The following is a 23,974-nucleotide window of genomic DNA, read 5'->3' on the forward strand; positions in this document are numbered from 1 at the left end:
TGGTTATCAGTCATTGGCAGACGCATTGGCAGTATCAGCTAAAAGTTTAAGCGCGTTCGCAACCACAAAATACCACCAACCAAAACAAACTAAACATGACCGCTCTTAAAGTTTTCGTAAGTGAAAGGAATAAACTGCAATTAACAATAAATATCAAAAACAAAACAAAAAAAAAACATAGACAAAAGGACTCGTGTGTAAAGTGTGCAAAAAAGTGCCAAACTGAGCAAGTCATGCAGCCAGAGTTATATAATCGACAACAAAACCAACACACTCAAGTATTTGGATATTTAAGTGCAATAACTTGCCAAGGGCTTTCAGCTCTCCAGTGAACTACAAGAAATAGGGGAATTTTTATTACCACACAGAAAACTTTAAAAAGCATACAAAAAACTAAAACTGCTTCAAGCTTTCAAAAAAAATCTACGGTTTCGCAAATATTTCGAAAAGCAATACGACTGCGAAATCTACAATTTCGAAATTGTGTAAAACATTTTTCTGAACATCATTTTTTAGAGAGACATAATTTTTCCTTTTTTAAGAATATTTTCTTATTGTTTTGCTCACTAAATGTATGTTACACACTTTTTCAGTTGTGAAATAAGAAACGTTAAATTAATATTAGACAATTCTTCAATTCACAGCAATGAAAAACCTTTCTTTTGTTATATTATAGATTATTCATAATGTTATTTTTCATTCTTGTTTTAATGAAAATTTTACATTATTATAATCATTAAATTCTTATTCAAAGTTGTTCCTTTTGTTTTATATATTATTATCACTATACGAAAATTAGAAGAATTATAATTATTGCACTTATTATTGCATATAGCTTATCCTATGTCGTAAATTGTTCTCTTAATTTTGATCTCATAACTTTTACTATACATACTCGTAAATTTAAAGTATTATTATAATTGACTTATTTTTGTTATTTTCTTCCGCACTTTCAGATCCTTGTAGCACTCTTCGCTGTGGCATACTCAGCTCCCAGTCCCGGCTTCTTTGGCAAGCAGTAAGTCAACCAGATATTAAACCATTTACGGTCATTAATGTTCCAATCTGTAGTTATTGCTTCCCATGTTGTGCAAGCTAGTTGAGTTTATGGCCAGACTTATATAGCTTTTTTAAGTGCCGGGCATTTTGTCTCTATGAATTATTTATTGATTTGCGTTTGAAATGAAGCAATCAATATGAATAGAGCTTGTAACACTTAGCTATGCTATGATCTCGATTGGGAATGGGAATGAGGATGGAGATGGAGATGGGGTTGGGGTTGGGGGATTGTGATTGGGGGGACGATGCCGTCGATGCAGTTCAATTGACAGACACTGAACCTGTGGCAAAAGACAACGCTCAGGAATTTCACAGGCACTGGCATTTGTTGCATTATAATGCGCACATAATTGTGACGGTTAATTACAAATTCCGAGCATTGGTCCGCGTCTCGGTGTCGGCCTCCCGTGCCAAGTGGCAATAGCAAACAACAACAACAACAACAAAAGTAACGAGCGACAACAGCGGAGAGTTCAAGCAACTGCCAACGATCAGCGTGAAGAGAATGAGACAGAGAATGACAGTGAGAGTGAGACGGACTATAATGGAGCTGGACAAGTTAAGCTGGCTGCCAGCTATTCACTGATTAGCTAATAACATTGAATGCCAATTATTGTGTGACTGCACCCTCTCTTTCCACTTAGCTAGTCTCGTCCCTCATTAACATTTCACTTTCCATCACTTTCCAATGAGCTAATTTTCTCTACTTCTTCTCTCACGTGCGATTCTCAGCGAACACCACACAATCCATGTGCCCTACAAGGTGCACACCGTGCATCATCATCATGTCCAGAAGGTAGCGGTGCCCGTGGTGAAGCACGTGCCCGTCTACAAGGAGGTGCATGTGCCCATCTACAAGGAGGTGCCCGTCCATCATGTGCATCACGAGGAGATTCTGCCCGTGCATGTGCATGAGGATCATCACGATTTCCACCACGATTTCCACAAGGGTTGGTCCTCCCACTCCCATGGCTGGCTGTAAATTTCCTGTTCAGTTCCTGCCTTTGCTTTTTTTTGCTCTGTAAATACTGTACAATGTTTAAGCTAATAACAATCACAACAACAACAACATAAACCAAATTAATAAAAAAATAATGCTTGTAAATAAAGTGAGATTTTTCGATTGTAACTTTCGGGTTTGGGTTGAGAGCCAAATGATTATTATAATTTTTTTAATTTGCAGTTGCACTTGACCTTGGCCACTCGAAGTGGCCGCCGTTTTGCAAGAACGACTTTCACAAAAGCGGCTCGGGGTCAACCAGCAACAACAGCCACAACAGCAACAATTGTAGCCAGCAGCAGCAGCAATCAGCCAGGTGATCACCTGTAAGTCGCACTCCTTGTCCCAGCGCGGAACTGGAACTGATACAGAAAACAGCAAACAGAAAACTCAAACTGAAAACTGTTTGTTGTAAACTCTGTAAACAGGGCGTGCCGCATTCTGGCCACATGACAAGGTTTTGGTCAGTTTTTCGTAATAAGCGCAGAGTCTACCAGAATCGAGCCTAATGCTCTCGCTGCTTTAAAAACAAGTCCAACACAATCAAGACATAAATCAAGTTGCAGTACGGTTAACTACTTACAAAATAATAGAGTTCATTACAACAAAACGTCGAGTGGGTTGTCAAGTTTACTTCTACCTAAAAAGGTACGCAATTTAAATATGAATAAATGCACTTAGTGACAGCTCAACATTTTTGGTAAACTGCACTGTGGATTTTATTATAAAAATAAATCAAGTATACGACCTCGTGTATATGAAATATTTGCTAGTAGATAAATAGTTGTTAAACCAAACTGCATAAATAAGATAAATCTAAAATGTCACTGGAAAATATTTGCTTAAAGTTCATGATATTATTATTAATGACAATAATTTAATGTAAGGCAAATATTTGGATTTATTTGTAGGAAACTAGAAAAACACGAGTGAGTTGTCAAAATTATTCAAAGCAATAAAATAACGGTATTTAAATATATATTAATTATTTAAATGTATTTTTAAAGAATAGAATAGTTCAATAAAAATATAGTAACTGTCTTGCATATAAGATTGTAAAAAGAATATTTGTTTGTTTGTTTATGAATTGTAATTTATAATGAAGCTTGACTGTCGAACGACTGAGCAGCTAATCAATTGGACTGAAATTGCCACATGATTGAGCCAGACGATTAGAAACTGTTCTAAAAGGTATTTATCTATGCTTATGGTACAATTTAATGGCGATAAACAAACAGTTCGAGCAGCTCAACTTCGCTATAATGAAATGATTTGAATTTAACCATTTTTAAGCCGCATTTTGGGCTATAATTAATTTAATTATAGATCATGAAACCGCTTTTGATTTTAATACATGTACTCATGTGTTATTTATTAATTCGATAACTGTTCGTTTTATTGCTGTTTGACTGTGCTGTAGTAAAAAAATCGACATTCCTTGTACTATTTTTATGACCAACATGCTTTTTTATTTGACGCCAACAACAGAGTTTTATAATTGAGAACTTGTAGCGTTAAGAGGAAGCTAAGTAAGTGGAAAATGCGTGAGTAATGAGTGATCGTAGATTGTAGACAGATTGTAGGCGACAGTGTGGAAAGTGTGGGTGGATAGCAAAGGACGGATGAGTAGCAGCTTAGTTGCAGTAGGGGAAGTTGGGGCACTGATGGGGCGAGACACCAGCGGGATAGAGACGCTCCGTCCAGCCGGGCAATGGTGGGGCAGCGACTGGGGCACCAGCGTGTCCAGCATTCACATCACAGTAGGGATAGTTGGGGCAGGTCTGGGGATTGATGCCAGCCGGGTACTTGTCACCGCCACCGGCAGCCGGGGCTGGTTGGGCATTCCACGAGGGCTGTGGCTGCCACTGCTGTTGTGGTTGTTGCCATTGCTGTTGGGGTTGCTGCCAGTGCTGCTGGGGCTGTGGCTGCCACTGTGGCTGGGGTTGTTGCCACTGGGGTTGTGGTTGCTGCCACTGCGAATGCGGATTGTGGAGGCGTGCATTATCACAGATGGGGAAGCCGGGACAGTCCTGAGGATTCACACCAGCTGGATATTGAGCAGCTGGCGGATGCTGCGGCTTGGCCAGCACCAAGACCAGGCAGGAGGCGAACATCTGCAGGAGGAAGGAGATGTATGAACTTTGAATCCAGAATGCGTAATGCGGAATGCGGAATGCCTCAACTTACCAGTTTGAAGAACATGTTGGTGGATTGAAATGTGTGTAGTGTTTGGGGGATAATCCTTGTGGCCAATTGGACTATAAAGTCGTGAGTGCGAACTTAAACTTCCAATTGGATTCCTGGTCAGCGCTGCACTGTGGGACAAACGACGCCGTCACTTAGCTTATATAGCCGAGCACAGTCTCTCGTTGACCGGCTAGAACCGAGACTCGATTTCAGTCGCAGTCTCAGTCTCTATCTCAGTCGAAGTCGGGTCGGTTTCACTTTCATTGGCTGGCGCAGATTTGGTGCGGCAATGGTAACTGCATTTGTTGCTGTAATTCTCGTATATGTTGCCGTTGTTGTTGTTGACTGATCTCGCGCATATTTTGCTTGATTGGCCCAACAGATTATTATTAGAGTCTTTGTTGTGAGCGCGAACGCGAACAAATAAATCGAACGGCCACGGAACAGACACACACACACACACACACACATAATACTTATGCATATAGTACTTACTTACTTATATCTAGTAAATAGACAGACAGACAGACATATGTGTGTACATACTTATATCGAGTTACAGGCATGCCGTCATTAGCAATAGCAATGAACTAAGCCCCCAACTTGTGGATACTCGAATTCGAATTTGATCGCATTCTAGCCACAATGGTTTGTCTTTAGCTCGCTGCGTTGGCGTTTCTTTGCCTTTTGGGTTTTTGCATTTTGCCAAATCGCTGTTTTGCCGTTGCAGTCTCCGTCTCCGTCTCAGTCTGAGCTTCAACATCCACACTCAACCCTTGCCACATGGTGTGTGGCTGTCATGGGATCTGTTCGTGAATCACTTCATTTTCGTGCTGCAGGTTGCCCAGTCATGCCACCAAGTCTCAATCTACCTCAACCTCTCAGCCTCAGCTCTATCGATATCACCATCACCAACGCCATCAACATCGTCGTCGTGGTCGCTGCCTTTGCCTTTGCCGCAGTCGCCCGGAAGGCGAGTCCCCCATGCAAACGGGTTTCGGTGCAGCGACATTGCACTAGATTCAATGCACTGCACTCGAGAGTGGCGATAGAAGTGTTGCCTTCTAGGCTAGGGATGGGCGAACGACAATTAAATTGCCTTCATTAAGTACTTAATATCATTCTTTATTTCTTCCATATCCATTATTATTCATAAATCGTAAGTGCAGCCATAAAAATAAGTGTAAGTATCAAATATAACTTATACTTAATTGATCAATTAGATAAGTCAATATTATAAATTGAGAACGTTCAAAAATAAATTAGAATGGAAATTTATGCTTTGGGTGGCATACAAATAAAAGTCATGTGAAACAAAAAATAATTAACTCAGAACTCAGAAAAAAAGAGGCCGTTTATTTTCTGTTTACAAATTTATTAGTCTTAAAACTAATTTTACCAGAGAAAGTGCTGAATAGAATAAAAAAAAACAAATTATATATTTATAAAAATATCGTCAATACAGTGAATGTATTTGATTTTTTAATTGCAGGAAAATACAAAAATATTTATAAAACGTACTTTTAAATATTAAAAAAGATATATTTAGAAAGCAAAACACATGGTTTTTAAAATTTAGAGCTTACAAAATGTATTTTAATTTTCTAAATAAAAATAAATAATAAAATAAAAATGCATAGTTTAAAAAAAAGAAATCTTACCAACATAATGTAATAATAAATAATATGAATTTGTTTTACGTAAAACAGATAAATATTTTAAAGTTGAGTGCTAGTGCTTAAGAAGAAAGCTTTTCAAAAAATGTATAAACAAATTAAGTAAAATAGAAGCATGTAAAATGAAAACGAGTATCTAGAAATATTTACTATATTAATAAAAATGATTTACTTTGCATTTTCTTTTCAATATAGGGGCTTATTAGACCACCCAAAGAGTGGTAGTAAATACAATTTTGTAAATATTTGTCATAGAATTTACTTATTATCTTTAGTTAGATAGATTGTAAATAAATAAACAATATATATAAAAAAAAATATATATATAGGGGCTTATGTTTGCCATCCCTAGTTGTAGCAGGTTTCGATAAGCTTATGCAAATCGCAATGCATTTATTGTGGATTGCTGTTGGTGTTGTTGTTGTTGCACATTGTCGCCTTAAGAAGGCGTTGTTGAGCTGTGCCGCATACGCATTACCGACGCATGCAACTGTCCAGTCCAGTCGCAGTCCAATGTCGCACGCATTGACTTCCTGACCAGAGAGCGCCGTCAGACAGAGAGGGAGATAGATCGATAGACAAGGCAAATTGGGAAATTCAATTACGACAAGGCGAGTAATGTGCTGTCACACAAATTATGAGCTAATCAGGCAGCAGTCAACAGGCCAGCGGCCTCGGGTAACACATACTACAACAATAAGTATAGCACATGGACTATTGTTGGCAACGGTGTAACAGATTTAGTTTAATTCTTATAATTTGTGCTTGCAACTGCCGCCGCCAGCCATTGGCAAGGAATGTGCGCGGGCGCGGCTGCTCCACTTGTAGGTGTTGGTGGTGGCAGTGCATTATGATTGTATTAGTGTTTGCCGATCGGTTAACGGTTTGCGATCGCTCTCTTTGCTATTGCTGCTGCTGCTGCTGGCTAATGCGAATGCGTTACGTGGCGGTGGCTGTGGCTGAGTCTGTGTCTGTAACTGTGGCGCGGGCGCGCTGCAAACTGATCTTGTTAGCCTTGATCAATGGCCCGGAAAAATAAAAGCTAGCGAAATTGAAATTGTTGACCGTTCGCATAATGCAGTCACAGTCACAGTCAGAATCCGAGTCTCGTTCTCTCCTCACACAGTTCTCACACCCCGTGTGGTTGTCTCTCCAGTCGCTGGTTTTGTTCTCGCTCATGTAAGTTGCCGATAACTCTTGTTTTTTTGTTGTTGTTTTTGTTTTGTCACATTGGCGCGTTTTAAGTTATTATGCCATTATCTGTCGCCTTCTTTTTCGTCTAGTTTTTAATTATCAATTTCCTTCTGTGTGCTGACGTATGGCTGTTAACGGGGCGTGTGCTTAAGGTGTGCCGTGAAAAAGAAAGCCACTTTGCATATTTGCCATATAATTTGCATAGTGTTTTTTTGTTAAGCTGGTTTTCAATTTTCAAATTTTTGTATTTCAAGACAAACTCAACAATTATTCAGAAGTTCAGTTTCGATTAAGTTGTTTGTGTTTTGTGTGTGTGTGTTTTGTAGATTTAAACTAGTGAGTGTGTGTGTGTATGGGGGTAAATTTAGTGACTACAATTGAACAAAGATTCGTATTTAAAAAAAAAATAATAAAAGTTGCTTACCAACAAAGTGTTAATTAATATTAATAATGTAAACTCTAAGCGAAATATGCATAAGTTGATTTATTTTAAAGCTACCGCTTTGCGGAGCCTAAAAAACCTGTTCATGGCGCACTTGGGAGAGCTGAAACTATTCGCAATTCTATTCTTTTGCCTCAGTCACGCTGGCAGCAGCAGTAGTTGCAGCATCAGTCTCCTCTACTTTTGTTGCAGTCGTTGAAGCATCATCACCAGAGTTTGTGGCAGCCTCAGTTTTAGTATCAGCTTCGTTATCAGTCATTGGCAAATCATCGTGCAGCGCACGACGTGTCGACAGCTTATTTTCTGGAATAAACATCATTATAGATATATGTACAATTTGTTGAATTCTTCAATTAGTCACCGTAATCTTCATCCTCATCGTCGGATGAATCACTGTCGGAGCTGTCATTGCGCAGCGTCGACTGCGGCGTCTGTGGATGCGCTGCTTCCAGTGACAGTCGCGGCGCCACAGGTCGCTCTTTGCGTGCCGGATTCAGCACATTGCAGAAAGCGCAATGAAACGTCGTATATTCGTAGTCGCCCACTGGCAGCATGCCTGCAATGAAGAAGAATGATTCGCATACAATTGATACAAAGTTGCAGCTAATATGTATATTTACCATTGTGTCTGTGACACTCCTTGCAGATCATGGCATAACGATTCTGTGGACTGTCACCCACCAAAAAGTCCACAATGCGATCTAAGGCGCTGCGTTTGCTCTCATCGACAATGGGGAACGGCGTGCGCCGGCGCAACTCCTGCATTGTGCGACCTTGCGGTGTTGAAGGTTGCACTTGCAACATCGGAGCCATTACACTGCTATTCAGATTATTATTCATGTTACGATAAACGCCGCTGTACGGCGTTACCTGTCGCTGTTGAGCAGCTCCTGCTGCTTGTTGTGGTGTGCGTTGCAGTGCCGTCGTTTTATTGAGGGATGTGCTACTGGCAGCGGACCGAACTGTGCCCAACATGCGGTTCTGTTGCTTATCGCCAAAGCGTTCAAGAAGATTTACTGCCACCTAGAATAAGGAAACAATTACAATTATTATATTTAAAAAAAATAAATAAATTCATTATAATCTCTTTCTCTGCCCTTACCTTGTAGGTCTCTTTGTCCATGACCTGCTCCAATATCTTGCTCTTCTTCTCCTTCAACTGCTTGAGCTTATCGCCATTTTTGTTAAGCTTGCGCTGAAAATACCACGTAAACATTTGACGCAAGAAAACAATGCTAAACGAGAAAGAAGACAACAAAAACAAAAAATATTAAATGCACATTGCGCGGAATGAGATCATCAAACAAACGATCAATTGACGGATTGAGTTTGAATCACCACTTGACAAAAACACTCACAGCACTGGGAAGAGAAGTAACGGAACCAGGTACATGATGCGTTCTTGCATCGTTGGCGGGAAATAGAAGAAATACCATAGCGCAAAGCCAACAATGTAGACGCCAATTGTGAAGCCAACAAAGTTCGTAACAAATCTTCTTTTACGCTCCTGCGTATTGATCACATATTTCTCAAGTTCTTGGATCTGAACTTGCAGCCCCTCCAGAACAGCAGTCGTAGATTTTTCCTTCTATAATTAGAAATGCGTACGTTGTATGTAGTACACATAAATCGCTGTGTGTGTGCAAAAGCGAAAAATATGTAGGCGCCCTCAGCGTCATATCTATGTGTTTTCGTTGCATTTCTTTGCTTTTAGGAGGCCACCACGAAGCAATGTATCTTACCCGAAATTTCGATAAAACGAAGCCCATTTTATTGTTAGTAAATGACTGTGAATAATATAATTAACTGCGCCTACTACTTAAATTTAAAATGTAAATAAATTCAACTATTTTCGTGCCGTGACCGTCCCGCTTGTTGGAATTGTGTATAAACTATCGATATATGCGAGCTTCCAATTGCATTTCGATTGCTTCCGGCAATATATTGCAAATCGATATATTTTTTAGCAAAATAAACAAACAAAAGGCTAATAAAAATATTTGAACAATGTAAATATTATAATTGGTAATAAGAACTAGGCAATCGTTTGAAATTATCAATCATTTTCGGCCAAAACCAAAGCAAAATTTGAAAGCATTACTGTTTTTTTTCGATTATTGTGCCGCCCTGGTTGCAGTAAAACCGACAACAGCTGTTTTGCTTAAGTTGCGCATTTTACGAACAAGTATTAACAGAAAATTTATAATTATATTGCACTCGAGCGTTGAGATTATTTTACGATAATTGACGTTGTTTATTTGGTGTTTTGTTTTGGTGGCTTTCATAACGCACACAAGTAATACTCACTGCCAATTCACCGTTGAACAAAGAAAACTGCTTTTTACTGTGTAGGAGTTGTTGCGGAACAAGAAAAACAACAACAACAACGAAGTAAATTTGAAGCAGACGTCGCTTTATTTGCAGCTGTTGTGCATTTATAGCCTAAATTTGAAGTTAAGATGTCGAAGGTAATTTCGCAAGATACATTCGACGAGGTCGTCAAGGAGAATGTCATAGACTTCTCAATGACTCCATCGGAGGCCAAGGAAGAGACGATTAAACAGTTTGAAGCGCAGGTGCGTAATTATTTGTTGTCTTGTTGCATGCGTCATCTAATCTTTGTCTTCTATTGTATTTATGTATGGCGCATGCTTAGGGCATTAACCTCGCGAACATTATCAAAGACTTGGCCATCAACAATGAAACGGGACGACCGATTATCAATGAAACGTTGGATAAAATCAAGGCACACATTAGCCAAAAGTCTGAGGACACTCAGCAGTTGTTGGAACTGATTACTGTGCTGGATTTGGAGTGCCAGAAGTCACTGGCTCATCGTGTGCTGGCTGGCAAGAATGGTGCGCATGATGCACTGATCACATTGCTCGAGCAGACACTTCAAGTGGAAACAGAGATTAACACGACGCTGCTTTGCAAATGCCTGCAAGCTGCAAACAGTTTGTCGCAGAAGCAGCCAGATTTATTCGATGCCGAGGCCTTGTCCATTGTGCTGAAGCTACTGGCTTTGCAGGACCAACAGCTGGATGTCACTTGCCTGACGCTGCAGTGGCTGCAGAAGGCATGCGTAATGCATGAGATGAATCGTCAGAACATTATAAGCAGCAATCTCTTGAAGCTAACGAAGCCTCTCCTGCGAAAGGATAATCCGCGTGTGGTGCGTGAGTTGACTGCAGTGCTGCGATTCCTGGTGTTGGACGATGACATCAGGGTGGAGTTTGGGTGTGCTCATGAGCATGCGCGACAGATAGCCAACGAGCTGCTGTTGGAGTTGGTGCAACTGCTGCCAGAGTACGAGGATGTGAATGTGCTGTCCGATTTGCTGCTCACTATTGGCACGCTGGCCGTGCGACAGGAGCTGTGCACGCTGATTGACGACGCGGGCGGTCTGAAGCTTATCTTTGACATCATGAAAGCCAATCTGAATCAGGAGCGTTTGAATCGTGAAGCGCTGAAATTGCTGCGTGCTTTAGCCGGACATGATGCGGTTAAGGCGCACATTGTGCAACAAGGAGTGGCGCCCATCATCAAGGAGTTGCTTGAAACGCATCAGGCCAACGAGAACATTGTTTCCGCCGCCTTGGCGTGCATAACGACCCTCACGTTGCGTGTGCAGGAGCATAGCGCTGCCTTCTTTGAGACAGGCATTGCTGAGATTATTGTGGAGACGTTGCGTCGCCATCCCAAGCACAAGATTGTGCAGCGCAACGGCGCCTGGGCCATACGCAATATGGTGTCGCGGTCGCGCAATCAATGCGAGTCGTGGTTGTCGTTTGGAGTTGAGGATTTGCTCAACGCAGCCATGGTTGAGCATCCATCGGTGGCCCAGGACATCAAGGCTGCGCTGCGCGATCTGGGCTGCAATGTGCAATTGCGTGAGGAGTGGACTGGCAAGGCAGAAAAGAAAATTGCAGCTTAGATCGCTCACTTTATCATACATATATTTTCTATTTTTATAATCATTGCTAACTTATTTCCATACGAAAAAATCAAAAAACTACTAATGCAACAGCACAATGATCAGAGCTTATACAAAATCGACTAATATTATAAATTATTAATGCTAGAAACAGCGCTTAACAAATTGAATTCGAAGAAACTGAGGCAGTCTTGGCGTATTCTCTTTACTCCTGGCTTGGCTTATTATTAATCCATGCATAATTCATTATTTTTTCAGCTTAATGTTGCGCAGCGTTCCCGCTTTAAGTCGAAAATTAACAGTATTTGTGCTTGGTTGACTTGTAACTCCGGTCGCCGCTTCCTCTGCGGCACGCTGCGCAAAGGGATCGATCTTCCCAGAGCCACCCATGCCATCGTAGGCAAAATTTGAGCCCATCGCAGCTGCGCCCCCTGAGCTCGAAGCGCCCAGCAGCAGTCGTGGTTTTTTGAAGATCGAGTACTGCAAGCGAAAAGCTAGTTCGTTTAGTTAGGTGCACATAAGTGAGAATAGAAACAGTCATTACCTTTTCACTAAGATCACTTGTCGTCTTGCGAATCACTCCGCTGGTCATGCTAATGCCCGATCCTGTTTTAATGGGAGATATCTTGCTAATGCCTTGGATGGGCGGTTTCAAGAGATGCGCCATTCCTACGCTGCTAGATTTGATGTTTAGGTAAGGTGACGTTGACTCCTCAATGCGCTTGATGCTCTGTTTCTGTAAATGACAAAGAATTGGTTAGAAAATGAAACGCTTAATGATTGAGCTGTGTATTAACTCAGTCAGTAAATATAAGTTAATATACAGTATATATACATACTATTGTGGGCGAGATAGTGTTGCGGCGTTCTTCGAGCTTGAGTGCAACTAAATTCGTGTTTAGGCCCAATGAGTTGTTGCTGGAGGCATCCACATCAATTGGCTGACCCTGTAGGGTCTTAAGCTGGAAGGATTTTAAAATATTGTGTATAAAACATTTACTTCTAGATGCGCTGGGGTGTTTGTATTGTTACCTTCTCCTGTGCTCGATACAAATCGCTCTCGAGATGCGACATCTGCTCCTCTAACCGTCGCTTCGCTTCCAACTCCTTGCGCAGATCGTTTTGCACCACCTTGAGCACATTGCGCAGTTCAGTCTTTTTGGTCTCACACTGGCGTAGCTCACGCTTTAGCGTGGACACCCAGTTGGCCAGCACATTTGGATTGGCTTCGTTTTTTAGTAAACGATCAGCATCCGCAGCACCAGCTGTCAGAATGGCCGAAACGCCTTCCATAGTGTTGATCTGCTGTTTCAACGATTTGTTTTCCTTGCGCAGCTCGTCAACAACCCGAGCATCGCTCTTTAGTACATTTATTTGCTCCACATAGCTGCTGACAACAAAGTCTTTCTTCTGCAGATTCTTCTCTAATCCCGCAATGGTTTTTCTAGAGAAACATTGGGGGAGAAATTATGAATATGGTTTGGAATCACTTGTCAGCACTTACTTACAGGCACTTCTTTTGGGTCTCTTTTAGTTCTTTCATTTGTCTCTCGATCTTGTTGCTTTCCTGTTCCTTCATTTTCATAGCCAAATTGGCATTATCCAGCTGCTCTTGCAGGGAGCCAACATCAATCCGACTCACGTCCAAATTGGCCAGATTGAAATACACACGAATTATGTTCCGATTTGTGCATTTATTGCGACACTGTGGGCAGGTTTTAGACCTGCAAAAGCAACTCCACTTAAATTTCACATTTTACACGCTCTATCTCAGTGGGACGCTTAATTACCGTTCTAGCCATTGCATTAGGCATGTGTGATGGAACATGTGGCCACACGTTGTGACGTACACTTCATCCGATTGTGTGAACAATTCGGCACATATGACACAGTTTAAATTCAACATTATGCATGCGAAAAATAGTTGCTACATAAATTATTTAATCAATCTAGCGTTTGGCAGCAAACTGATTTTCGCGCGGTTTTATCAAAAAGAGAACAGCTGTTCGTAGACCGGTTGTGAAACATCGATGGAATTATCGACACATCGATACCAATTAGATTTTTATGGCAAATATCGATATTTTCTAGTGCTATAATTTAAAATAACCAAATCGAAAAAAGTAACTGAGTTTTGTGCAGGCGAGGGTTTGGTTTGCTGTTTTCATTTGCTTCTCAGTTTATAATCCGCTATTTTATGGTTTACTATGCTAAACACTATTTTATAACAAATGTTGAAAAAGGCACAAACCCAACTGTAAGACGAGTTCCTCGCCTTTTTTTGGACATTCGCCGAAAATGGTTCTTGTCTTGGCTATTTTACCCACCATCAAATTGAAAGGAAAAACATTTTGCAAGAAAGTTCAATTTTTATTTTAATTTGCAGCCAATGAAATGGAGAGTAATTTTAGCATAGCATTTGTTGCAAACTTGTGTGTTTTATTTGCAGTAAACAATCAGATATTTTTGTTTTGTATATCAAGTAATAATTCTTTTTAAATGCGCGCCAATTTGTATGTAATAAAGATAACAATTAAACAATAGAATTGAAACCAAACTTTTATCATTTTTGAAATGATGAATAATTAGTGTTTGTGTGTCGAATTATGACTTGATATAGAACAAACAATTTCTTTATTTCTCTGCGACTCTATTGATAGTTTCTGGTTTGATATCTAGTTTAGACATAGATCTGTAAGTTTCTTACAATGCTAGTTTATGGTTTCTGCTTTGAGTTTATTCAGAAATGTTCGTTTTCTTCATTTTGAATACTATGTTTTTGGGTTTTTATTAAATATTAGGGTAGTAAAAGATTTGATTTTTCATTGTGATATTGTTTTCCACTTACTTAAATTTACCATTAACTAACATATGTATGTAGGTTTAGCATTTATAATAGTATTTACTGCGTGATATTATTTGTTGTGAATTTCTTTTTTGCTAATTACTTTTTACCCATTTATCCCGAAAGTAGTTTGCTTTTCAATAATACATTGTGGTTTTATGTTGTTGTTATTAGTTTTTACATTAATCTTATACAGTATGTTTCGCACCCTTTAAGCAATTTATATCTAAATGTTTTTTTATTTAGCATATTCAAAGAAATCCTTGACATATTTACCAACTTGCTTAGCTTTAATAATACAACAATTTGTTTTTTTTTTTAATGTAATTTAACTAGAATTTGCTTTAACAATACGTTTAAATTGTATTTAAACACGTTCATCATATAGTAGTATATATAGATTTAGTCAATTTTACAATAAATTTTATCCTAATAGCCATTAATAGTCAACAAATTTAGTTTAGGTTGTGCCCCTTAATATCTACTTGGTTTTATACACACTTAAATTTCTCACTAGTTTTATGTAAGTACTATAATTATTTATAAGGGGGGCGCTATATCATAGTGTTCAGTATGTGTAATCGGTTCAGTTATAACGATTCCAAATGCCATTGGTACTCATTTCCCTACATATTTATATCCCCAATCTCGATTCCCCAATTCATTCTCAATTCCAATTTTTGGGGATAAATTGTTAGCTAGAGCTATAAATGGATAATTTACACATTTAAATTTGAAAACACATGCATAGGTTTTGGAAGTTGAATTCACTATAAGTAGTATTAAGTATTTTGCACTTAAGTAGCTAAAATTTACGACTATTTCTGACACTTTGGTATTTTGATTATATGTATTTATAGTACTTAGTTGGTTTTGTCTGCTGATTTTAGTCAAAAAAACAGTTCCCACATTGGCAATTACAATTAAATTATATTAAATCCTAAATGCTGACGTTTGTGTACAATACAGATTATAGTTTATTATTATTATTAATTTAACCACATTTAGCCGAACGTATTTACACCACTTAGAGCCTAAGCCTAAAAGTATGCTTCAATAATGATCATGTGTTTGCTGCTGGCTGCTTAAACTAATCCTTGGTATACACGCTTCAAGTTTTAAATGTATCTTTGTTGTTCTTGTTGTTGTTGTTCTTGTTGACTTAGTTATTGTTGCAGTTGTTGTTGTAGTGCCACCGAAGAGGCAAGATCGTGCGCAATTTTAACAGAAGCGCCTGCAAACAATAAACGGAGAGATGCAAACAAATCTCATTAGTAACATTATATTAATTCAGGCAAAAAAGTTTTATGCGCGCCAAGCCAAAAATCATTCAAATGCAAAGCAGAAATTTGAAATTAATGTTGCTTAATGTAACTTTTATGCTGAATGAATGAATGGAGTGTATGGCTGCAGATTTAACTGCTGCTGCCACACGCAGATGGAGAACCATAGCTGCCGCTGTTCTTAGATTCTTCGTCGTAGTCGTAGTCCAAGTGAAATGCAAATGGGTAGCTTGAAAGTTGCTCGCTTGCTTTGTAGATAAGCCTGCAGGCGGCGAACGTTCAGTTCGTTCGGCCATTGTGGCATAATTCCAATGCAGGGGGGGGAGAAAGAGGTGGCACGGGCAGGAGCGGGGGCGTAGGTTTCCTTTGGGGCCATTAGACGTTATCCGTTAGCCGTTGCATTGACCAAGTGATTTTAAACGGTTTTCGCATGCAGATGACAGCAGCGATAAAAGGGCTGATAAAACTTTCATTTCGGCTACAGTTTGAGTTTGAGTTCGAGTGGGTGGCGGGGGGACGGGCGAATTGAAACCTTGCCTTTGCTTTCGCTTCTTCAGCATGGCTTACAAATTGTTTCAAGGCACTGATAAACTGCCAACAAAGCGCTCGCAATTCAAATGTTTATGTGTTGCCACTGAGTGAGTGTGTGTGTCAGGAAGTGTGTGCGCGCGTGTGTGCGCGTGTGTGTGTGTGTGTGTGTGTGTGATTGCCAATGGCGGCTTTCCCAAGGCCATCTCGTCGCTCTTCTCGTGTGTTTTCCGAAATTGGGCTCCCCAAAGCGTCGATATCGACAGCGTCATCGACAACGACAGCGTCGACCAACGTTGACAATGAAATTCAAAACATTTTCAGCAGAAGGAACAGACAGGAGCAGCATTCAAAGGATGTGGAGGAGGAGCAATAGTAACAATAGCTGCAATGGTGGCAAGACGCAGCAGCTCAAACAAATGCTTAAGCAATATCAATTTCAACGACTGCATTGTAAATTGAAACTTGTGAGCGCGAAATTGCAAATAATAAATACAAATCAATGCAAAAGAAAATTGCAATAGCGTTCTTTCTCTCTCATTCTCCGGTTTATATTTCGATTTTCAAGGATAACCACTTGGCTAATATCAATAATATTTGCTTTTGTTTTCTATATTTATTTCAATAAAAAACGGAAAACGGAAACCTTACCTTCTTCGCCTCTTCGCATGCACTATCTAGAGCTTCCCACTGCGATAGTGCACGGGTCGGTGTCCGCCAAAGAGGATGCGCTTGAAGGCCTGTCTGAACTCGGGGCTGAATATCGTATAGATGACCTGCAATCAAAGTCAAAATCAAGGCACTTTATTTGTGTTTCAGTCTTGGTCAGCTGAGATGTTCATAAATGCAAGTGGAGGAGAAGCCAGACAAATTTGATTGATTAATGTAGTTAATTAAAATCTACGCTTTCTACTTTGAACAGATATGTAATTTGTATTTGGTATTTAATTATTCATTTTAATATTCTGCTTTATTATTTATGTTTCCTATCACTCATCTATATTAATTACTGCAGGAGAAAATATAAGTCATAAACGAACATTTCAATCCGACTTACGCTTCGTGTTTGATGAAATACTTTAATGATAATGAAATATTTACGTGTAGAAATAATATAATAATATATTTGAATATATTTCAACTTGCTTAATACATATTCACAAAAGAAGAAGTCAATTAAGATGAATTTGTCTTGTCTTTGTCAGGTAGCATAACTTTGTATATTTCATATTTAAAGTTTATTTAAATTTTGTTAATTTCTTACTACTAGTCAAATATAAAAACGATTTAAGAAATCTGTTTCGTCTTTTCATTTGCATCTAAATGAACATTTCTATTTTTAAACTTTTTATAGATTTGCAGAATAGTTGAAATGAGGTAAGGAAACAGAATCTTTTTCCCGTTAAAGTTATCAAAGGAACAAATAGTAACTTCTATTAATGATATTCTATTAATACAAAAGTAATGAAACTTAAACCAGTATGATTTTTTTTTTAATTGACAAAAATAATATCGATTTATTGCAAAAAAAAAAAAACAAAAATTCTATCAAGTAAACCATGCAGCTGGTTTAAGAATGTGAATAGAAAATAATCATTAAACTAAAGTTTATTTTCTATAATAGCATAAACTACAAGTGATCCCAACTCAGCTACCTTAAAATGCAACGCTTAAAGATTAAGGGAAGTCAAACAACATAGAAGAGGGAACATCTGCGTAGAGGGAAGTGCGTCCGCTGTCACAATCATATCATGGCCAGGCCAAACAATTGGCAACACAGACAACTGAATGCACTTGCCGCCTGCGGCAGTTAGCAATCATGCATTTCATTTCCAATGCATTTGGCAAATGTTTGAAGACTTTGACGCTTCCCGTTTGCCCGCTGGCCACGTAACGATTGCAGCATTATGGACACTAGACGCATGCAAATGTTATTCAAGAGCAAAAAAGAGGAAAAAAAATGGGTATACTAGAAGGAACTATTACCGGATTGAGTGTGGAATTGAAGTAGCCCAGCCAAAGGAAGAGGGAGGCGACACTGTCGCTGATTTGGCAGGCGGCGCACAGCGGCATGGTCAACGCCATCACGAAGAAGGGCAGCCAGCATACCACAAAGGCGCCAGTGATGATGGCCAATGTTTTGGCTGCCTTGCGTTCACGTTTCGCCTCCAGCGTCTCCTTGCGCTTGTTCACCTTTTGCATGGGATTCGCAATGCTCGACAACTGCTGCTGCTGTTGCTGTGGTGGCTGGTGAGATGATGCTGTTTGCTGTGGCTGCTTGGTGCGAGGCTCTGGCGTTACCGAACCGGAGGCATTGGCCGAGCTGCACAACGGATGTGCTTGGTTGCAGCTTGTCAATGTGCTGGTCTTTGCTGTCATCGGACCTGCGGCGGCGGCAGCAGCGGCAGCTGCAATGGCTGGTGATGTTGGTGTTTGTGGCGAGAGCGCTGATATCGATGTAATTGTTGTGGCATTCGATGTGCTGGCGCCTCCACCACCACCGCCACCGCCACCGCCGCCGCCGCTTTTGGCAGTTTTTTGTAGCTGCTGCATCTGTTCGAGCTGTTGTTGCAGCTGCGGATCCTCGAGCACTTCAACAGCACCAGCGCCATGGCTGCTGCCATTGGCCTTGCTTGGCGTTGTTGCTGCAGCCGTCGCCGCCGTCGTCGTCGTCGTCGCTGTTGCTGTTGCCTCCGCTGAAGCTACTGCTGATGTTGCGGTTGTGGTTGCCATTGCCTCATCCTGCTGCTCTTCCTGTAATCGCTCTTCCAACTGGCTGCCATTAACATTTGCTGTCGCTGTTGCTGCTGTTGCTCCTCCACTGCCGGCTGCCTTCTGTTGTTTGGTGCTGCTGGCGTGCTGTTGGTTAGCCAAGGCTACCAGGTGAGAGACGGTGGCTATTTGGCTGCCCGATGTGCTGGGCGCCTGCAAACACACAAAGAATGAAAAACAAAGCCAAATGCTCAAAGTCAAATTTCGTTTGCCAAATTAACAATTCAAATCTCAGCTGATCTGTGTCCCTCTCTCTCTCTTTCTCTTATATAGACACACACACTAGCACACATAAATCAGAACATCCAATTGCATTCATAAATTTATTTAGTGACTTCCTCCCCCCCGCGTTACGCTGGCAGCTTCCCCCGCCAGCGATGGGTCGTCAATTTTCATGGGCTTTTTATGCCACGCCAAGTTGTGGTTATAAATTTTCCAAATAAATAAAATTGCTTGGCAAATATTTATTTTCGTTAAGCTCGTTGCGCATTTGTGCGTTGCTGGAACCGCCCAATTTTCTACGATTTTTTTTGCTTTTTTATTTGATAGCAATGGCCACGCCCACGCTATTTATAAAACGCCGCCCACTATCAGACAACGTGCAGGCGACGGTCAGGACGGTCAGAGCCTAGACTAGAGGGGAGCGGAGGGAGATTTGGCGGCACTTGGTCAAAAAGGGCTACAATTTGTCGAGCTGAGCAGCCTGCTAACGGCATGTCCTAGGCACTAAAATTCATATAATCACCTGTAATTTGAGCCAGCAGTGTTCATGTCCTGGCCACATTATGTGCAGAAGCGTAAAGTGCTAAAATCAACTTTTATGTGTTATAAATTTTGTCTACGGCCGTTGTCGTTGCCACAGCCGAAGCTGCACACGTAACAAGCGGAGACACAGGCCGGAACACACACCGCTCATACAGCGCAGGTGGCGCTAGAGATGTGCGAATCAGTGTTGACAACTTTGGCCGTTTTTCACGCACGCAACTGCCACTTGCTGTGGAAGGCTACTAAAAAGGCCATAAAACCTATTACACACCTATTACCTATTACTTTGGTTTACATTCATTTACATTTTGTGTGAACAACTGCAGTTCCACGATAAGAATGATCGATATTTTTCTTATATTTCTGACTGCTGCCATGAAAAAGAGATTTTATTGCACTTACAATTGTTTAACGATGTTATTATTTCACTAACATTAGCATTTTAATAAAATTGTTATTAAATTAAAAATCGATTTTAACTTATGTAAAAACGTAATAAAAAATTTACATAATTACACAATTGAAATTGCGATATTAAAAACTAATTTTTTGTTATTGCAATACAATTTGTATTCAATTTTATATTGATTTCAATGAAAAACAATTTGTATTCAATTTTATATTGATTTCAATGAATGAATATATTGTATAATGAATAATATAAATATAATTATAAAAGCGAAAATTTAAAATTTCTTAAAATTGAATATAAATTATACAAATTGCATATAGGAATTACATTGTTAAAACAAAAAACATTAATTAAATTCAATTGAAATTTAAGTTAATTAAAGGTACAAAATTGAGTTTTTAATGATCGATAAAACTGAATGCCAACGCATCAAAACATTTTTGTTAATAAATTAAATGAAAAGAACTTTTCCAGATTAATTAAAAGTGAAAAATGGAATTTTTAATGATCGATAAACTGCGATAAAACGTAAATTTTCCTAAGAATTCTGTGCAATGCTAGACTGAAATATTCGAACAAAATACGCAACTGAAAACTTTCAAGTTCAAGAGAATTCTCTGAAATGTGTGAGGGTAAAACTCTTGCGCAGCATTTCCAGTGAAAAATAACAGAAAATAAGTCTCAAGCAAACCGTTGCTCGTCTCTAGTTTCAACTTTCGATGCGGTTGTGGCATGAACAAATTAATGGGGCAGCGCAGCAGCCATGGACAGGGCAAACAGACAGACAGAGACGACTTTGTTGGCCATTGCCAAATGATTTTTATGACTTTGATTCCATAATATATTGCCGGGCCGTTATAAGCTTGTAATTGATGCGAGCGGCTCGGTTCTTTTGTGCAGTGAAGCCGCACAAACAACAGGAAGACATTCAAATTTGGTGTCATGTATGAAATGCATTTTCAATTTGTGAGCGAAAAGCTGTCAACAATAGCTTTAGCAAGGAGCAGAACATAAAAAAAAAATACGTATACGTAGCGTGTGTACTTATAAAATTCAATAGCCATTGGCAAATTGTCCATGGTCACAAAGCGAGTAGCATATGTAACCTAAGCTATTGTCATATCCATTTCCATTTTCATTCTCATTTTCATTTTCATTGTCAACTCGAGAGAGTGTGTGGGTGTGTGTGTGTGTGTTTGTGTGTCGCACAAACAAATGTTGTAGCTGGGTTCAATTTCGTTTGGTTTCATTTCGATTTCTTTTGGCTGCAGAGCCATTTTTAATGTTTGCCACAGAGCACGTAAAGAAAATCAGAGCAACAGCAGCAGCACATGTTGCAATTGCTCCATCAGCAATTGGGAGGCTACGTATTTTCATTTGGAGTCCTCTAACAATGCGAATAATGATTACGAGTTGTTTTGGCTTCCGTAACGGTCAGCAGAGGCCAAATTGAAAGGGAGAGGGGCTCAGGCGACAAAAGTGCAAAGTTAGTTGGCAGAGAAACAGAAACAGAAATAGAGAAACTTGAAGATTACGCATACGCCACATGGCCAGTCGCAAGTTGAGCGGCAACTTTTAATTTGAAATGTTTTTATGGGGCGGCCCTGAAACTGTTAACACGAAACCAAAACCAAAACAGTAACAGTAACAGAAACCGAAACCAAAAACCCCAAACCAAAGCAAACACAACAGCAGCAGCAAAAACAATAACAACCGAGAGCCAACAAACAACGCTCACACACACACATACAGCTAATATATTATTTATGTGCATGTGCACGCACTTTACTCCCTTTTCCCTCCCGTCCCTGCTCTGTGACCTTTCTGTTCCCCCTTGGCTTGCATTTAAGTGAGACGTATATTATTTGTTTCAATTTATTTCCTGCGCCCTTTTTCCTTTTTTCCAATTTGCACTTTCTGTGCTAGAGCTCTGCCTTGCTGCACTGTCATTAGACTTGGCTTAAACTCGACTTTGTTACGCTTAACACTGCATAACGGAACAAGAACAAGAACTGCAGCGAAGGCGCATTAAAAGTGACGAAGTACAGTGCAATAAAAATCTCTACTTAGAAATAAAATAAAAACCAAGTCGAGTTTGCTCGACTGTAAGATCTCTGCTAGTTATTTTAAATAGAACCAAAATAGTGCTGTATTATTCTTAATTATTAATATACAGAAAAACTAATAAAATATACTAAAAGTTATAGTTTATATATTGAGTACTGCATTTAAAAAATTCCATTTGTTGAATAACTTCTACAATTTTTATCTGATTGCAACCTAATTTTCAGGAATCATAAATAATGTAGTTATAATTGTGTATTTGTAGTTACAATTTTGGTATATTGGTAAATCAATATGCCAAATACAGCCTTTGATGTATTTTAGTATTTTTGCGGCATATTAATTTAGTAATTCGAAGAGTAATACCCCATTGTTTTGATTTTATTCAAAAAGCGTAGCGGATATCTCATAAATATCAAAACTGTGTTTAGCACATTCGCATTTCCGTTAGAAAATCCTGTTTTATAAATAACTATTTTTGAAGCTCAAAATATGTACGAAAATCAAAGTTGTCCATTTGAAAATGTGCAACACTTCATAGCCAAAACAAATTATTAAACTGTAGTTTGTTTTGTCACATCCATTAATGTTTATGCTCTGAATAATACCAAACAGAAGCGCATAAAGTATATTTTATTGATAGTTGGCTTGCATAAGAGAAATTGTTTAATATATTCGTTGGCATTTTTGTTGTTATTGTAGTTACAACTTTGTTTGAGCTTTTGCAATCGTCCCTTTTTCTCTGATATTAAACAAAACTACGATGATAAATTTATATATTTGCTTTCGGCTATGTTTGCTCGTTGGAGCGAGAGCGGGAAAGAGAGAGAGAGTAAGTAGGAGAGGTAGTGTGTGTTTATTTATTTGGCTGTCCACTTATTTGGCTCACACAGAAACCTGGCCCAAGTAAATATTTAATCTAAGTGTGTGTATGCAAGCGGATGCGTGTGTGTGCGTGTGTGGCCAGCAAAGGCAAATACGATACGCAGTTGCTGCTGTTAGTTATTATGGCCAAGCGAATGGAAACGAAAGCTGTTAGCTATAAGCCATCAACATATTTTCTTCAATTACTCAAGCGTATTGAGTGCCTTGTTAGGCTACGTTTTCAGCTTTCAGCTCCTGTTGCTACTCTTCGTGTTGCTGTTGCTGTTGCTGTTCCTGTTATTGTTGAGCTTTGTTTTCATTTGGTTGGATCTGAAGGCGCTTTGCATGGCGGTCAAGGCGGGCGAGATTGTAAATGGGGATGGGGATGGCATTGCCGCTGGAGATGGCGATGGCGATATAGATGGCGATTGCTGGAGAGGCGATGGCGTATCCTTGTCACAGAGCTTATATTTGACTTTGCTATTACTTAACCTGCACGAATCGGAGGCGACCTTTGGCCACTCGACTTTTGGCCACCACCTTGTGGCAATGCCAAACAAAACGTTCGAGCAATTTATTTTGCCTGCCTCTTTTATGGTTTCGTTTTTCTCCGATTTTCGTGCCTTTGCCTTTAATGTGTTATTATTGAATGTCTACGTGTGTGTGTCCAAGTGTATGTGTGTGTGTGTGTGTGCGACTGCTGCTTATTTTTTAGCCATAAAAAGCTGAAATTGAAGTACATAAAATGCGGCTAAATACAAATTTGGCCGCCAATAAACAAAAAGCTTTGCCTGCAGTTTATCGCTGACATTTTCGTCGAGTGGGTAATTTGTCCACCTAGACGTCGGCTTACACACATTCTCTATATTTGTATACTTATGTTTAAGCTTATGCTTAGAGAATATACTCTGGTCTGGTCCGTGTATAATCACATACTTGTGTATGC

The 23,974-nt window shown here is 39.6% G+C and overlaps 6 protein-coding genes across 8 annotated transcripts in view; 2 read left to right on the forward strand and 4 right to left on the reverse strand.

Moving 5' to 3' along the window:
- LOC133842756 (histidine-rich glycoprotein) lies at positions 1 to 2,167 on the forward strand. The gene is made up of 3 exons (XM_062275969.1): positions 1 to 116; positions 957 to 1,018; positions 1,792 to 2,167. Exons 1-3 carry the CDS (start codon positions 96 to 98, stop codon positions 2,039 to 2,041), a joined length of 333 nt encoding a protein of 110 aa, XP_062131953.1. The 5' UTR covers positions 1 to 95; the 3' UTR covers positions 2,042 to 2,167.
- A 1,330-nt stretch (positions 2,168 to 3,497) lies between these two features.
- On the reverse strand, positions 3,498 to 4,392 carry LOC133844278 (integrator complex subunit 3 homolog). Its single transcript, XM_062278193.1, has 2 exons — positions 4,247 to 4,392; positions 3,498 to 4,173 (listed from the first exon to the last, which is right to left on the reverse strand). Exons 1-2 carry the CDS (start codon positions 4,259 to 4,261, stop codon positions 3,694 to 3,696), a joined length of 495 nt encoding a protein of 164 aa, XP_062134177.1. The 5' UTR covers positions 4,262 to 4,392; the 3' UTR covers positions 3,498 to 3,693.
- Positions 4,393 to 7,428: 3,036 nt separating this feature from the next.
- LOC133839929 (endoplasmic reticulum junction formation protein lunapark-B) lies at positions 7,429 to 9,457 on the reverse strand. Its single transcript, XM_062271580.1, has 6 exons — positions 9,301 to 9,457; positions 8,917 to 9,146; positions 8,661 to 8,793; positions 8,179 to 8,581; positions 7,920 to 8,114; positions 7,429 to 7,861 (listed from the first exon to the last, which is right to left on the reverse strand). The coding sequence occupies exons 1-6, from the start codon at positions 9,325 to 9,327 to the stop codon at positions 7,680 to 7,682; spliced, it is 1,170 nt and encodes a 389-aa protein (XP_062127564.1). The 5' UTR covers positions 9,328 to 9,457; the 3' UTR covers positions 7,429 to 7,679.
- A 138-nt stretch (positions 9,458 to 9,595) lies between these two features.
- Positions 9,596 to 11,650, forward strand: LOC133839926 (armadillo repeat-containing protein 6 homolog). Its single transcript, XM_062271578.1, has 2 exons — positions 9,596 to 10,134; positions 10,215 to 11,650. Exons 1-2 carry the CDS (start codon positions 10,018 to 10,020, stop codon positions 11,493 to 11,495), a joined length of 1,398 nt encoding a protein of 465 aa, XP_062127562.1. The 5' UTR covers positions 9,596 to 10,017; the 3' UTR covers positions 11,496 to 11,650.
- LOC133839927 (E3 ubiquitin-protein ligase TRAIP) lies at positions 11,502 to 13,487 on the reverse strand. The gene is made up of 6 exons (XM_062271579.1): positions 13,286 to 13,487; positions 13,004 to 13,219; positions 12,528 to 12,939; positions 12,335 to 12,457; positions 12,040 to 12,231; positions 11,502 to 11,975 (listed from the first exon to the last, which is right to left on the reverse strand). The coding sequence occupies exons 1-6, from the start codon at positions 13,399 to 13,401 to the stop codon at positions 11,742 to 11,744; spliced, it is 1,293 nt and encodes a 430-aa protein (XP_062127563.1). The 5' UTR covers positions 13,402 to 13,487; the 3' UTR covers positions 11,502 to 11,741.
- A 342-nt stretch (positions 13,488 to 13,829) lies between these two features.
- LOC133839925 (5-hydroxytryptamine receptor 2A) overlaps positions 13,830 to 23,974 on the reverse strand; it is a 70,624-nt gene continuing 60,479 nt past the window's right edge. Inside the window, exons 9-11 of one of the 3 annotated variants that reach the window (XM_062271575.1) lie at positions 18,138 to 19,076; positions 16,803 to 16,927; positions 13,832 to 15,574 (exon numbers count right to left, since the gene is read on the reverse strand). In XM_062271575.1, coding sequence (XP_062127559.1) covers positions 16,829 to 16,927; positions 18,138 to 19,076 — 1,038 coding nt within the window. In that variant the 3' untranslated portion in view covers positions 13,832 to 15,574; positions 16,803 to 16,828. Of the gene's footprint in view, positions 15,575 to 16,802; positions 16,928 to 17,846; positions 18,066 to 18,137; positions 19,077 to 23,974 lie in introns of those variants that run through there. The other 2 variants (XM_062271577.1, XM_062271576.1) reach the window with 2 other exon arrangements.

Source organism: Drosophila sulfurigaster, chromosome 3 (assembly GCF_023558435.1).
Source record: "Drosophila sulfurigaster albostrigata strain 15112-1811.04 chromosome 3, ASM2355843v2, whole genome shotgun sequence".
In the NCBI taxonomy this organism is placed as follows: domain Eukaryota; kingdom Metazoa; phylum Arthropoda; class Insecta; order Diptera; family Drosophilidae; genus Drosophila; species Drosophila sulfurigaster.

Coding starts and splice junctions, on each gene's coding strand:
- LOC133842756 (XM_062275969.1), top strand. CDS start 96: ATGACCGCTCTTAAAGTTTTC. Junction 117..956: donor TGACCGCTCTTAAAGTTTTC/GTAAGTGAAAGG, acceptor CCGCACTTTCAG/ATCCTTGTAGCACTCTTCGC. Junction 1,019..1,791: donor CCCGGCTTCTTTGGCAAGCA/GTAAGTCAACCA, acceptor TGCGATTCTCAG/CGAACACCACACAATCCATG.
- LOC133839929 (XM_062271580.1), bottom strand. CDS start 9,327: ATGGGCTTCGTTTTATCGAAATTTCGG. Junction 9,147..9,300: donor TCGTTTTATCGAAATTTCGG/GTAAGATACATT, acceptor TTCTAATTATAG/AAGGAAAAATCTACGACTGC. Junction 8,115..8,178: donor GGAGTGTCACAGACACAATG/GTAAATATACAT, acceptor TCTTCATTGCAG/GCATGCTGCCAGTGGGCGAC.
- LOC133839926 (XM_062271578.1), top strand. CDS start 10,018: ATGTCGAAGGTAATTTCGCAAGATACATTCGACGAGGTCGTCAAGGAG. Junction 10,135..10,214: donor TTAAACAGTTTGAAGCGCAG/GTGCGTAATTAT, acceptor GCGCATGCTTAG/GGCATTAACCTCGCGAACAT.
- LOC133839927 (XM_062271579.1), bottom strand. CDS start 13,401: ATGTTGAATTTAAACTGTGTCATATGTGCCGAATTGTTCACACAATCG. Junction 13,220..13,285: donor CTAATGCAATGGCTAGAACG/GTAATTAAGCGT, acceptor TTGCTTTTGCAG/GTCTAAAACCTGCCCACAGT. Junction 12,232..12,334: donor ACACTATCTCGCCCACAATA/GTATGTATATAT, acceptor TGTCATTTACAG/AAACAGAGCATCAAGCGCAT.